Source organism: Theropithecus gelada, chromosome 2, assembly GCF_003255815.1.
Source record: "Theropithecus gelada isolate Dixy chromosome 2, Tgel_1.0, whole genome shotgun sequence".
In the NCBI taxonomy this organism is placed as follows: Eukaryota; Metazoa; Chordata; class Mammalia; order Primates; family Cercopithecidae; genus Theropithecus; species Theropithecus gelada.
The window spans coordinates 161,834,302-161,847,959 of record NC_037669.1 but is presented as its reverse complement, the minus strand read 5'-3'; the positions used below and the strand labels follow the sequence as shown (position 1 = coordinate 161,847,959).

At 35.8% G+C, this 13,658-nt stretch overlaps 1 protein-coding gene across 1 annotated transcript in view; it reads right to left on the bottom strand.

The window, feature by feature from the left end:
* CAPN7 (calpain 7) overlaps positions 1-13,658 on the bottom strand; it is a 47,054-nt gene that overhangs the window by 19,748 nt on the left and 13,648 nt on the right. Inside the window, exons 5-10 of the mRNA XM_025377542.1 lie at positions 12,482-12,682; positions 9,636-9,722; positions 5,248-5,374; positions 4,167-4,252; positions 2,698-2,791; positions 568-714 (exon numbers count right to left, since the gene is read on the bottom strand). Of these exons, the coding sequence (XP_025233327.1) occupies positions 568-714; positions 2,698-2,791; positions 4,167-4,252; positions 5,248-5,374; positions 9,636-9,722; positions 12,482-12,682 (742 nt within the window). The remainder of the gene's footprint in view (positions 1-567; positions 715-2,697; positions 2,792-4,166; positions 4,253-5,247; positions 5,375-9,635; positions 9,723-12,481; positions 12,683-13,658) is intronic.

The window sequence follows — 13,658 nt, the reverse complement described above, 5'->3', positions numbered from 1 at the left end:
TTCATCTTTACGACTTTAAGACAAGAGGTGGATATTATCCTTATATTATGGATACATGAAGAGGCTAAGAAAGGTTAAATACATTTTCTAAGGCCACAGGCTGGTTATTGTAAGAATTTAAAGTCATGCCAATCTGACTAATTTCCTTCTGGCTCAAGTCTAGTTGACCTCATGCAACAAAAGGTCACTGGCAGACATCTCAATCTTACAGGTTAAGTTCTGTTAAGGTTGGATAAAACAAGTAACTCTTTGAACCTGAATTACAAATAAAAATATACATGACAATATGACACATCCATTTGATCTAAACAGACTGCTATGGAAAGGTACACTGTATCTATAATTGGCCTTGTATCCCAACGTAAAAGCAGACACGGTTTAGGCTTTCCCAGATACACAAGAAAATATACATATATCCCCATAATATGGGGACTGGTCATCCTTCTTCAGGGGTTGATAATCCGATCTCTTTCCCTACGAACAAAAAGACCATCTAGAATTTTTCAAATTTAAAATAGTTACATTAGATAGCATAAATCTGTCTGGATTGTCTTATCTATTACTTACGGAGTTGGATCCTGGAAAATCATATCCTCCCATGACTTTCATGTATGCTTTTTCTATGAGAGAAACCCATAATTCACTTTTGTTGTTGGAGTAAGAACAGAGCAATTCTCCCTTGTGATCAACTGGTAACTGGTCATCAATTATCACCTGGAGAAAAAGAACATTAACCTTGTTAGGTGCACAAAATATCTTAAAATCCTTTCTATCAAGAAACAAGAACACATCTTTCATACTGATAAAATATAAGGCACAATATGCCGACGGCTATTAAGGTAATGTTTCTAGAATCATACCAATTATAAAACGTTCTTTTTAATATTATGTCTTTCTTCAATTTTATAAGCTGACCTGTCAGATAACCTTGAATCAACTGATTAAATGTCATGTAACTGTCACTGAAAATAAAAGGTTGAGCATCTGAAATAAAAAATCTAAAATTTGAAATGCTCCAAAATCCAAAACTTCTTGATCACTGACATGATGCTCAAAGGAAATATTTACTGGAGTGTTTTGGATTTTCAGATTAGAGATGTTCAACCTGTAGGTATTCTGCAAATATTCAAAAATCTGTTAAAATTCAAAATGCAAAATACTTCTGGTCCCAAGCATTTCGGATAAGGGATACTCAACCTATATGAGATATTCTAGAAATGTACATTTAAAATAATTACAAAAGGGCCTCACTATTAAATAACAGTACTATTATCATTTTATCCTAAACCTGTAAAAAGACTCATGTGTAGTTGTAAAAGTAGAACATTACTGCTAGAAAATACACATAAGTAACAGAGGAAGTAATCACGGATACAGTATCTAACTCATATTAAAAAGTGATCTGAGGCTGGGCGCGGTGGCTCACGCCTGTAATCCCAGCACTTTGGGAGGCTGAGGTGGGTGGACCACGAGGCCAGGAGATCAAGATCATCCTGCCTAACATGGTGAAACCCCGTCTCTACTAAAAAGACAAAAAATTAGCCGGGAGTGGTGGTGGGTGCCTGTAATCCCAGCTACTCGGGAGGCTGAGGCAGGAGAATCACTTGAACCCAGGAGGCAGAGGCTGCAATGAGCTAAGATTGTGCCACCGCACTCCAGCCTGGGTGACAGAGTGAGACCCCGTTTCAAAAAAAAAAAAAGTGACCTATGAGATATGAGGATAAGAAGAATTTTGATTTAATACCAATAGGAAGATTATGCAATACATCTTTAAAGATTCTTTAAACTAGAGTTCAAGAATTATAGTTCAGTAAAATTATTCTCAATAATTTTCTTTACTAAGTAATCAGGTAAAATGGCTCTCAGAGAGTGTTCTAGTCAACAACATCAGCATCCTGGGATCTTGTTAGAAATGCAAATTTTGATCTCATCTCAGACCTCCTGAATCAGAAACTCTGGGCATAAGGTCCAGAAACCTGTGTTTTAATAACAGATAATCACCTGCCAGGTGATTCTGTGCATACTAAAATTTGAGTATTACTGAACTACGGAGCAATGATTTTCAGACTGGACCACCAGGGGATCTAGGTGAAATGCAGATTCTGATTCAGTAAGTCTGGGGCGAAGCCTGAAATTCTGAAAAACTAACAAGCTCCCAGGTGATGCTGATGTTGCTGCACGGATCTCAGCATGGACAGGTGGTGGAGAACCTTAACAATGCAAGGCCCTTGTAACAGAGTTCAGAGTCCTTCCTTAAAGAAATTAGTGTAAATTAAAATTATGCATATATATTTAAAAGGAAATAATTTCAAAGGCTTGTTACATCTCAAGTTATGACTACATATACACTCTTCTGATCTAACAGATTTAGTTTGTCTGATTTCCTTTTAATCAAAACAATCACATGAACTATCAGATGAAAATTTATTTTAAGCATTAGCAATCCTTAGTTCAATGTTACTTTTTGAAACTGTATACATTTTCTTGAAACCATTTAAAAAACAAGTTTATACTTGCCATGGTTTTAATTAATTTTTAATTATTAACACATGATGCTACTGGTCGTAATATATAATATGACAGACTCTAACTTTTAAAGTGTTTAAATAGATGACATTTCTTAATGATTTCACTCAAGATTAAAAGGTAGGGAAGGGATAGAGACAACGGATGGGAGTGGGGAGAGAAATTATTCACCTTTCTTGGGACACCATTGAGGTGAAGTTTTACCATGTACTTCCCACATGGATTGTACTCTGGTTCGCCATCCTTGTTTTGAGGGTAAATTATGCTTTTGTAAGAAAAATAAATATTAAAATACCAACATTAGCATTCAATATCAACTACTATACAGGACATTTCATTCAGGCATATACTACCATCTTGGCAATTTCATAAAAACAAACAGGAGAATATTTTCCTACAATAGGCCTAGAAAATGAACTACACCCTAATCAAAGTGCTTATTTACTGTTAGTAAATAATTTTCTGAGATCACAAAGTGGACATAAATTTCAAAATATTCTGAAAAGTGCTCAATGTTAACTTATATACCCTAATAAATAATCTATTAAGTGTATATATTTAAGCCAGTTAAAATAATCTTTTATCACTGGCCCTAAGAAGTAAAGATGGCTTCAATTAACCACAACTAAGACAAGTAGATACAACTTGACATAAAGTTACATAAAATTATACAATAACATACTTCAATAACTATCAGTATCAATTTTCTTTTAAAATACATTTGGACCACTTATATGGCAAATAGTTGAAACTAAGGACTGCATCTAATTCATCTTTGTACTCTTAGCACTTAACACACATAAACAACTCAGGAAAAGTTGAATGAAAAAATTATAATGCTTAATTTTTGCAATGAACGATTTTAAGTTAATGTATCTTTTAAAAACTGAAAAAGTATTTCTGAAACATTTTAATACATTCTAAAGCAGTTCAAGCCAACAGAAATATGTTATATTTTCCAGTAACCACATTAAAAGTTAAAAAGGTAAAACGTAGTCCCGGCTACTCAGGAGGCTGAGGTAGGAGAATCGCTTGAACCCAGTAGGCGGAGGTTGTGGTGAGCCGAGATCGTGCCATTGCACTCCAGCCTGGGCAACGAGAGCGAAACTCCGTCTCAAAAAAAAAAAGAAAGAAAAAAAAAGTAAAACCAATTTTAATGTTTTATTTAATCACAAATCAAAATATGATTTTAACATATAATCAACACAAAAATTTGAGCTATTTTGCAATTTTGCATTTTTTTGTTCTAAGTTTTCAAAATCTCATGCATTTTACACTTGCAGTACATCTCATCTTAATTCAGACTAATCCATTTCAAGTGTCTATAGCCACATGTGGCTAGTGACTACTTCACTTAACAGTCCAACTATAAAGTATTATCAATATGACATGATTTTACTCTGATCAATTTCATTTATTTCAAAACATATTAATTCCATATATATTAAATACATGTGTATAGGTTCTTAGACTGTTTTAGCCTATCTTTCCACATTCATAAATCATCTGCTTAATTTCTACAGAAGGGCCATATTCTGAACAATATGCCCTCTCCCCTTTCTATACAGATAAGGCTTAAGTTTTAAATTTCTAGTTAAGGGACAATTACAACACAAAAAGAGGTAGAGACACATTTTTACCTGGTAATTAACTTCTTATTAAAACGTCTTTCATAAGCTGCACTGATGGCCAGTGATGCCACAAAGGAGCAATCCGATACTATTGTCTGTTAATAATAATTAACATATTCATATTCATTCATGTGATTTCAACATTACCGCAATATATGTACATTGCCCCAAGTACCTACTTTTTATACTAAATAACCTTTTTTAAAACTTTTACTTTAGGTTCAGAGTACACGTGGAAGGTAACAGGTGAACTTGTGTCACAGGTGTTTGTTGTACATATTATCTCAACACCCAGCTATTAGTCCAGTACCCAACAGTTATTTTTTCTGCTCCTCTCCCTCCTCCTATCCTCCACGCTCAAGTAGAACCCAGTGTCTGCTGTTCCTTTCTTTTAAGCTGTTCTCATAATTTAGCTCCCACTTATAAGTGAGAACATTCAGTATTTGGTTTTCTGTTCTGCGTTAGTGTGCTAAGGATAATGGCCTCCAGCTCCATCCATGTTCCTACAAAAGACATCTCGTTCTCTTATGGCTGCACAGTATTCCATGGTGTATATGTACCACATTTTCTTCATCCAATCTGTCACTGATGGGCATTTAGGTTGATTCCATGTTTTTGTTATTTTGAATAGTGTTACAATGTGTACTAAATATTTTCTTGGCTATTATTTGAACAGGAAAGTAACAAATAGAAACACGATACTGCCGACTCATACATTTTATTCTAATAAATCCTACAAAAAATTAAATAATGTATTTCAAAAAAATTGATTTTGAATAATTACTCAAATAATTAAATATCCTTCTATTGCTATCCTTTATCAAAGGTGAAATTCAGATTCTCAAGTTTTGCATTTACAGGTACACAATGATAAACAGAGTCCACAAAAAAATCTGTAATCACTCAAAACAGTGATTTATACTTATATTATCTCAGCATGTTTCAGTCAAAATGTGTAGAATGAACAATTTTTCCAATTACACTTGTGTGCCTGAATATATAATAAAAATCTAAGAAAAAACTCAAATCTATACACAAATTACTTTAAAATGCTGACTTTTCTATAAAATCATACAAAATACATGCTCACCTGCTTTATGCTAAAACTGGACACAGTATATATCATTGTAGGATTGTTGGTGAGGTCTTCTGGTCGTACCCACTTGGAAAATGTAGTTTTCTGTTTAGGTGATAACGGTAGCTTGCCCCATCTATCACTGAGGTAATAATAAAAATTAAAATAAAAAAATTAATCTTAAAAGATGACTCAAGGTCAAAATTAAATTTCCTAGAGAATTTTTTTTTTTTTTTTGGTCTAGTGATTATAGCAGTACTATATCATCCTAAAATAACCTTCTGGTCAAATCTGGCTCTTTATAGAGTCCAGTCAACCTGATCATCTCCTCCAATCAAAAAATATACCTAAATAATTGAAAACAGAAGAACATCTTATATTCATTTATATTTAAGAATGTAATTTTTTAAATTTAGCATAACTGTATTTAAGAAATTCAGCAATAAAATGAAACCATTAACAACAGTACAAGCTGATTCATTCAAAAGGACCTAGGAAGCTAAAGATTCAAAGCTGGTTCTTTACAAACTCCAATTGGCAAGGCTAATAATGAGTGCAGCTAATTTAGTGAATGAATACTAACCACGTGCCAGATATACATAATCTACTTAATTCTTAAAACAATTCTATTAAAGGAATTATTTTTGGAAATAGCTTAAAGTGATTAATGACTTACCAAGGTCAGACACCTAAGAAATAGCAGAACTGGCATGTGAATCCAGGTCTCTGGTGCCAAATCCACCATTCTTACCCATTACCCTCTATTCACTGTGTGTTACAGTATTTCTCTAAAACTGATGTATACACCAAGGGGAAACATCTACCTTTCCCCCCTTCCCTAAATCTTTTTTTTTTTTTTTTTTTAAAAACAGTTGAGGTCTCCATATGTTGCCCAGGCTGGTCTAGAACTTCTGTGCTTAAACGATCCTCCAGCCAAAGCTGATACCAGCCTTTCTGAAGTAAATACCAGAGTGCTGGTATTACAGACATGAGCCACCAGGCCCAACCATCCCCAAACCCTTTCTAGAGCAGGAGCAACAAATCCTTGGTTTTCAAAAGATCTCTTAGTAATAGAAAGCATATAATACGCAAACTGGCATAGACATAACTTTTTTTTTCTTCAAAGAATGCTGACAGATACTGGGAGAAAAGAGGATTTTGTGGTCAAGTATGACCTACAAACTCCTGGTGAAAGTATTAGTTTTTTCATTGAAGGGCACCTCTAGACTTTTAATAAGCCAATGTTTATTGTAATGCCTTAGAGTAGAATATGGCATATAACATATCTCAAACATTTTTTATTATCATCTCACAGAACCACTAGTATTCTAGGTAACATTTTGGTACCTGTATATCAGGAGCTAACTGTAAACAGAAAGTGAGCTAACTGAATTCAGAAGAGTTTGAAGACAGCTGTCAAAAATTTTGAGGAGAAAAAATTAAGGCAAATTCAAATTCATAATCTATTATTAACCTGTCATATGAATCATATTTCAGCATAAATCCAAGATTCCATAATATTTGTTCTCTCAAGTCACCAGAGGATTATTAAATTCAAGGTTTTTTTTCCTTAGAACTTAAAAATATTAAAATATTTTACAGCCAGGTGCGGTGGCTCATGCCTGTAATCCCAGCACTTAGGGAGGCTGAGGTGGGCAGATCACTTGAGGTGAGGAGTTCGAGACCAGTCTAGACAACATGGTGAAACCCATTCTCTACCAAAAATACAAAATTAGTCAGGTGTGTGGTGGGCGCCTGTAATCCCAGTTCCTTGGGAGGCTGAGGCAGGAGAATCTCTTGAACCTGGGAGGCAGAGGTTGCAGTGAGCTGAGATCGCACCACTGCACTCTAGCCTGAGTGACAGAGTGAGACTCCATCTCAAAAAATAAAAAAATTTTACAATTAAAATATTTATTCAATAATGATTATTTTATAATTTTAAAATACATGACCAGAATAGAAACAATTTAAAAAAATAATTCAATCTCTCTAGTGCAAGAAAACCATTAATAAATTCTGGAGCCTTTTCCTGACAATCTGTTATCCCAACTTAAAAACATTTACTGTTGCTTTTTCTTCTGATTATTCCTACAGTAAAATAATCTAAAAAATAAGAAAATATCTTGCCACTTAGAATAGTAATTTTAGTATTTATTCTTGTTTTTCTCCCAATTTAACTACTTCAAGAACTATTTATTGAGTATCTACTATACACCAGATACTGTGGTAGGCACTGGGGTGCAACTTAATTAAAACAGACATGGTCTCTGTTCTTATGAAGTTTATATGCCAGAATAGTAGACAAGCATTAAGCAAGTAAACACCTTAAAGAAAAAAAAAAAAAGAAAAATTCCAACTGTGACAAGTGCTCTACCTAAATTAAGGCAGTCTGTATGGCTACATATTTTACTTTTCCAATTATGTGCATTTTCCTGTATTATCACATTCCTTGAAAACTTGATTGTTTATGGCTACATAACATTTTTCTTACAGACACTGCGTTGTATAAGCATTACAAATATGATTTACCTTAATTTGTTGCAAAAAGAAATAAGTTTACATCTCTATTTGAATATTGTCAAGGAGATACTAGAACAACTGATTCATTTTCACAATTGTAACAACAATGATAAATCACTTTCATACGAATTTTTGAGTATATCTCTAAATAGTTCCTTACAACTGGATTCCTGAAGTAAAATTACTGGTCAAAGAGGTATAAAAAACATTAAAGTATTTGAAATATACAGCCAAATTGTTATATAACTAAGTAACAAAATGATTTTTCTAGCAGTTAACCTTTATTATATAGTGCTTGCTACATAACAGCACCATTCTCAGGGTTTTACATTTTATTAACTCACTGTACCATTATGAGGTAGTTTTTATTATTATCCCCATTTTACAGGCAAGAAACTGAGACAGATTTAACAAATTGCCCAGTGTTACACAAGATTTGAGACTAGAAAGTCTGGCTCTAGAATCTTGCCCTGAACATTAATGCTGCAAAGTTTCTCAGATATAAAAATTCCTTTGATCCCAATCAGTTACTAGCATCACACAGCTGCCTGAGTGAAAAAAATATGTTAACTGGCTTTGTGATACCTAACCCTTGGTCATTCAAGAACAGCAAAACAGTAGAAAATAAACAGAGCTCTTTTGTTCTTCACAGAGCCTTCATATTCTATATAGTAAGCATCCAGCTTTTTTTTTTTTTTTTTCTAATAATAAACACGCTCATTGGAGAAATTTTGAAAAATAAAAAAGTACTAAAAGAAGTTAAATCATACAATTTTGTTACCTAGACATAACCACTGTAAATATTTGGGTATATTTCTCTGTATCATTTTTTTCTATGCATCTATAAATACACGAAAAGAAAAATAAGGGTCAGGCACAGTGGCTCACATCTGTAATCCCAGCACTCTGGGAGGCCGAGGCAGATAGATCACTTGAAGTTAGGAGTTCAAGACCAGCCTGGCCGAATGGTGAAATCTCGTTTCTACCAAAAATACAAAAATTAGCAGGGTGTGGTGGTGTGTGCCCGTGGTCCCAGCTATTTAGGAGGATGAGGTGGGAGAATCATCTGAGCCTGAGAAGTCAAGGCTGCAGTGAGTCATGATCACATCTTTGCACTCCAGCCTAGGCAACAGGAGTAAGACCCTATCTCAAAAAAAAGAAAAAAAAAAAAAGAAAAAAAATTGGGATATTATATAATTTTCTTTTTAATTTCTGTAATGGGAACATTTTTTCCTAGTTTTAAAAGACTTATTTTGAGAGTATAGTATTTGACTGTATAGATGTACCATTATTTAATCATTCCCATACTGCTAGTCTGTTTCAATAATTTTTTGCTATAACAGATGCTTTGACGAGTGTCCTTATTATGTACATCTTTGACTTTTGATTTCCTTATGATGACTAGAAGCTCAGAGTCCTGAACCAAGTAATATTTTTAAGGTTGTAGACATAAGCTGCCATTGTCCTGGAAGGCTGTGCTAACTAATCCTCTCATAAATAGCCTTTGCTTGAATTGGATCTTCTTAGTAAACAATGATGTCATTCCATTTCCCTTTTCCATTCAGTTTCTTTACTGAGTGTTAGAATTTCTGTTGTGATTCAACCACTGCTTGGACAAATATTTACTGAGTACTTACTTTACAGCAGGTACTGTGCTAGACACTACAGAAATAATATTAGGCAAAAGGAGATCCTCATGTCCTCATGACTGGATAATTATCAAAACTGCTCTTGCTATGTTGCCCTACCCCTTTCCCACAGCCACTCCTCTATTCCAACAAATTTGTTTATTAAAATTTTTAATTTCAAGGCTATTAAATTGAACGTCAAAGTACTGAAAAGTCAAAATATTGGAATTAAAAACTGCAACAGTGCTTACTTACCAGAAAGGCATTGGATAGGCAAAACGTTCTCTCAGGTCAACATTCATGAAAGGAACATATTCTATACCATTTATTTTTGATGTTGTCCTATCAAACACGAGAAAAAAACCCCTAAATGTTCAAGTTTACCTTAATTGCCAATCTTATTTCAACTCTTTAAAATTTAAATGACAAGGTATGATACTATATTAAAATTAAACTGACAACTTCATGTTGTTGATATATCTTTGGACAATATTTTCATAACACAATTGAATATCAGAAAATAATTCAAATCAGTAAGAATATTCTTTTAAGGCTAATACCCACAAGAAGACAAGACTATTCAAGAGGTAATGAAAGTGTCCTTGACACCAAGACACAAAACCAATTCTATCCTAAGCCTAAAGGGAGGAATAAATTGCTTAAGTTATTTTGGAATAAAAAAACATGACATTTACAATTCTGAAATATATGCTCTTCACATTTTCTGGTTAGGAGGATATGAAATGGGTAGTGGAGGAAGGAAGTGTCATAGATATCAGCTATGGTCTACTGACAAATTAAAGAAATAAGGTTTGTAGTAGCTTTGCATTCTCCTTGTTTTGTGTATATTCTTGTTTATCTATATTAACTATTTCCTTTTTGTATTTATTTCTCTCCCTTATTCTATTTACAAGAAGTTGCAGAGAGTAACTTCAGAATTTAGTCTTTAGGTAACATAGTCAGGAAATCTGAGGACTACTTAATATAGCCAGGAATAGATGAAATGATTGTTGAGACTATGTACAGCCTTATTTTGGAAAGATGATGAAAACTTTTCACTCGCATGAAGGCTAGCTGCATTTTGTTAGGTGGAATACAGAGTTGTTTTGGTGTAGTACGGAATTTCAAACATGTGAAGGTGGCATATGGAAAAGTGTTGGACTGTTATTAATTTAGTTTTTAGCTTCAAAACTATGCTTCTTTGTCCTGCATTGTTGTGTTGGTGCACAGGCAATTTTTCCTAGACAAAGGGACAGATTAGCAGGAGTACAATTAAAATCTTCAGCAGGAAAGGAAAGAAGAATGCTCTCAGATGGCTGCTACCTAGGCAGAAGCCCTTTCAGCTCAATGTTAGAAAATAAAAAGATGAACACCTACGTGACTTATACAGCTCTAAGCAGACTGAACTTTATGCAGTGCTCACTTTAAAAAAGCCACCCTGATTGGCCGGGCGCGGTGGCTCAAGCCTGTAATCCCAGCACTTTGGGAGGCCGAGACGGGCGGATCACGAGGTCAGGAGATCGAGACCATCCTGGCTAACACGGTGAAACCCCGTCTCTATTAAGAAATACAAAAAACTAGCCGGGCGAGGTGGCGGGCGCCTGTAGTCCCAGCTACTCGGGAGGCTGAGGCCGGAGAATGGCGTGAACCCGGGAGGCGGAGCTTGCAGTGAGCTGAGATCCGGCCACTGCAGTCCAGCCTGGGTGACAGAGCGAGACTCCGTCTCAAAAAAAAAAAAAAAAAAAAAAAAAAAAAAAAAGCCACCCTGGCTCAGAGACTTACCCTATCTACACTGGTTCAGAGAGCAATCAAGAATTTCCACATTATTATGTTTTACATTTCATTTTTTTTTGTACTGCTCCTTGTGGAGCAGGGCTACTCCATAGGCAGTGTGCCCAGAGTAGCCGTGTTTTACATTTTTAATATCCTCTGAGACTGCTTTCAGACACACTAAGCTGGCTGCCTAGATGAGGGGTTGGCAAATGTTTTCTGTAAAGAGCCATATGGTACATAGTTTAGGCTTTGTAATGAGGTTTCTGTCATATATTCTTTTTTTCTTTTTGGTGCACGTAAAACCTTTTAAAGCAAAACTTTATACACACACACAAACACACACATATATATGCATTTTTTTTTTCTTTGAGACAGGATCGCCCTCTGTTGCCCAGGCTGGAGCGCAGTGGCGTGATCTCAGCTTTGCAATCTCCACCCCCTGGGCTCAAGTGACCCTCGCAAGTAGCTGGGATTACAGGCGCACACCATCATACCCAGCTATTTTTTGTATTTTTAGTAGAGATGGGCTTTTGGCATGTTGCCCAGGCTGGTCTCAAACTCCTGAGCTCAAGTGATCTGCTCCCTCTGCCTCCCAAAATGCTGGGATTGCAGGAGTGAGCTGCCAGCACACCACCTAGACTCCTATTTCAAAGTAACATCTTTCCCCCATTAGGGCTCTGGTTACAAAGTTCCTTAGATTAAGAGTGGTCTGCTATAGCACATTTTGCTCCTTAACCTCTAGTGGCTCAATTTCACAGAATGCTAGGATTTTCAGCAAAGTGTATTATGTTTAGCAAAAACGCTAATATGAAAATATATTGGAACTAAAGTTGGGCACATGGCTCACGCCTGTAATCCCAGCACTTTGGGAGGCTGAGGGAGGCGAATCACCTGAGGTCAGGAGTTCGACAGCAGCCTGGCCAACATGATAAAACCCTGTCTCTACAAAAAAAAAAAAAAAAAAAAAAAAAAAAATTAGTCAGGTGTGGTGGCACACACCTGTAGTCCCAGCTACTTGGGAGGCTGAGGCAGGAGAATTGCTTGAGCCCAGGAGGCAGAGGTTGCAGTGCGCCGAGATCACACCACCGCACTCCAGCCTGAACAACAGAGTGAGACGCCGTCTCAAAAAATACAAATGAAAATAATAAAATACATCAGAACTAAAATTTTAACTATTTCAAGTTGTGACTACATGATGGTATAATTACATAATAATAGCACAATACACTATAGGAAAAATCTGAATACAATTCAGCAAACCTAATGAAAATAAAATTCTGCAGACGTTAATAAAATTCTTCATTACAAATAATTGTAAACTTATTTACCTGAGTACTTCTATTTCTTCTGCTGTGTATCTCTGTCCTTGTGCATCACATGACTGTGGACTTATGAATGACTGAGGTCTTTCGAGGAAGGGATTAGCTCCCAGGGGAAAATGTGCTCTCACTGGAGGTGGCTTTGGCTTAACATTTGTTGACCTGATTTTGCAAACTGGCTTGGTCAAAGGCTCACTCAGTGCTTCTGCTCTATAACAGAGAGGAACAAACAACTGTTCTAGCTTTTCTACTCACATTTAAGCTTTTCAGGACACAACATTTACTTGAAGAACCAGTCAAGCATCCCTTAAGTAAAATTAGTACATAAAATTCTTACATACTAATCAACATTTCACCACTTCAGCTACTTCCAAAGAGAAGCATTTTTTACAAACAATATTCTACTGACAACATTAATTGAGCACTTATTATATAATCAGACACTATACAAGGTAAGGTAAGTGGTATAAAAGAATGTATAAAACAATCCCTACCCTTAAGGTACTCATAGTTTTGTAGGGAAAGACAGACAATTGCATCAAAAATAAAAGATGCGAGGATGAAAGTATTACATGCAAATCAAAGTACAACAGAAGTTATTCACTTAATGAATTGCCAAGTGGGGATGAGTTGGAGAAGGGTTCTCTGAACCGATGCTCGAGCTGCAGAGTTGTTCACCTGGGCAGTAAGGAAGCATTCTAAGTAGACAGAAGAACATGTACAAATGTGCAAAAGTATGAAACAGCATAATGAGTTAAGGTAATTTCTTTTTTAAATTAAAAAAATTTTTTTTTGAGATGGAGTCTCACTCTGTTGCCCAGGCTGGAGTGTAGTGGCACCATCTTGGCTCACTGCAACCTCTGCCTCCCAAGTCAAGCGATTCTCCTGCCTCAGCCTTCTGAGTAGCTGGGATTATAGGTGCCTACCACCACACCTGGCTAATTTTTGTGTTTTTAGTAGAGACACGGTTTCGCCATGTTGGCCAGGCTGGTCTCGAACACCTGACCTCAGGTGATTTGCCCACCTTGGCCTCCCAAAGTGCTGGGATTACACGCGTGAGCCACCGTGCCCAGCCAGGTAATTTCAAAAGAATGAATGTTGCCCCTGTGAGAAGTGCAAACGAGAGGCAGCAGGATTTGAGACTAGAGAGGAAACCAGGGGCTAGATCACAGACAGCCTCACATGA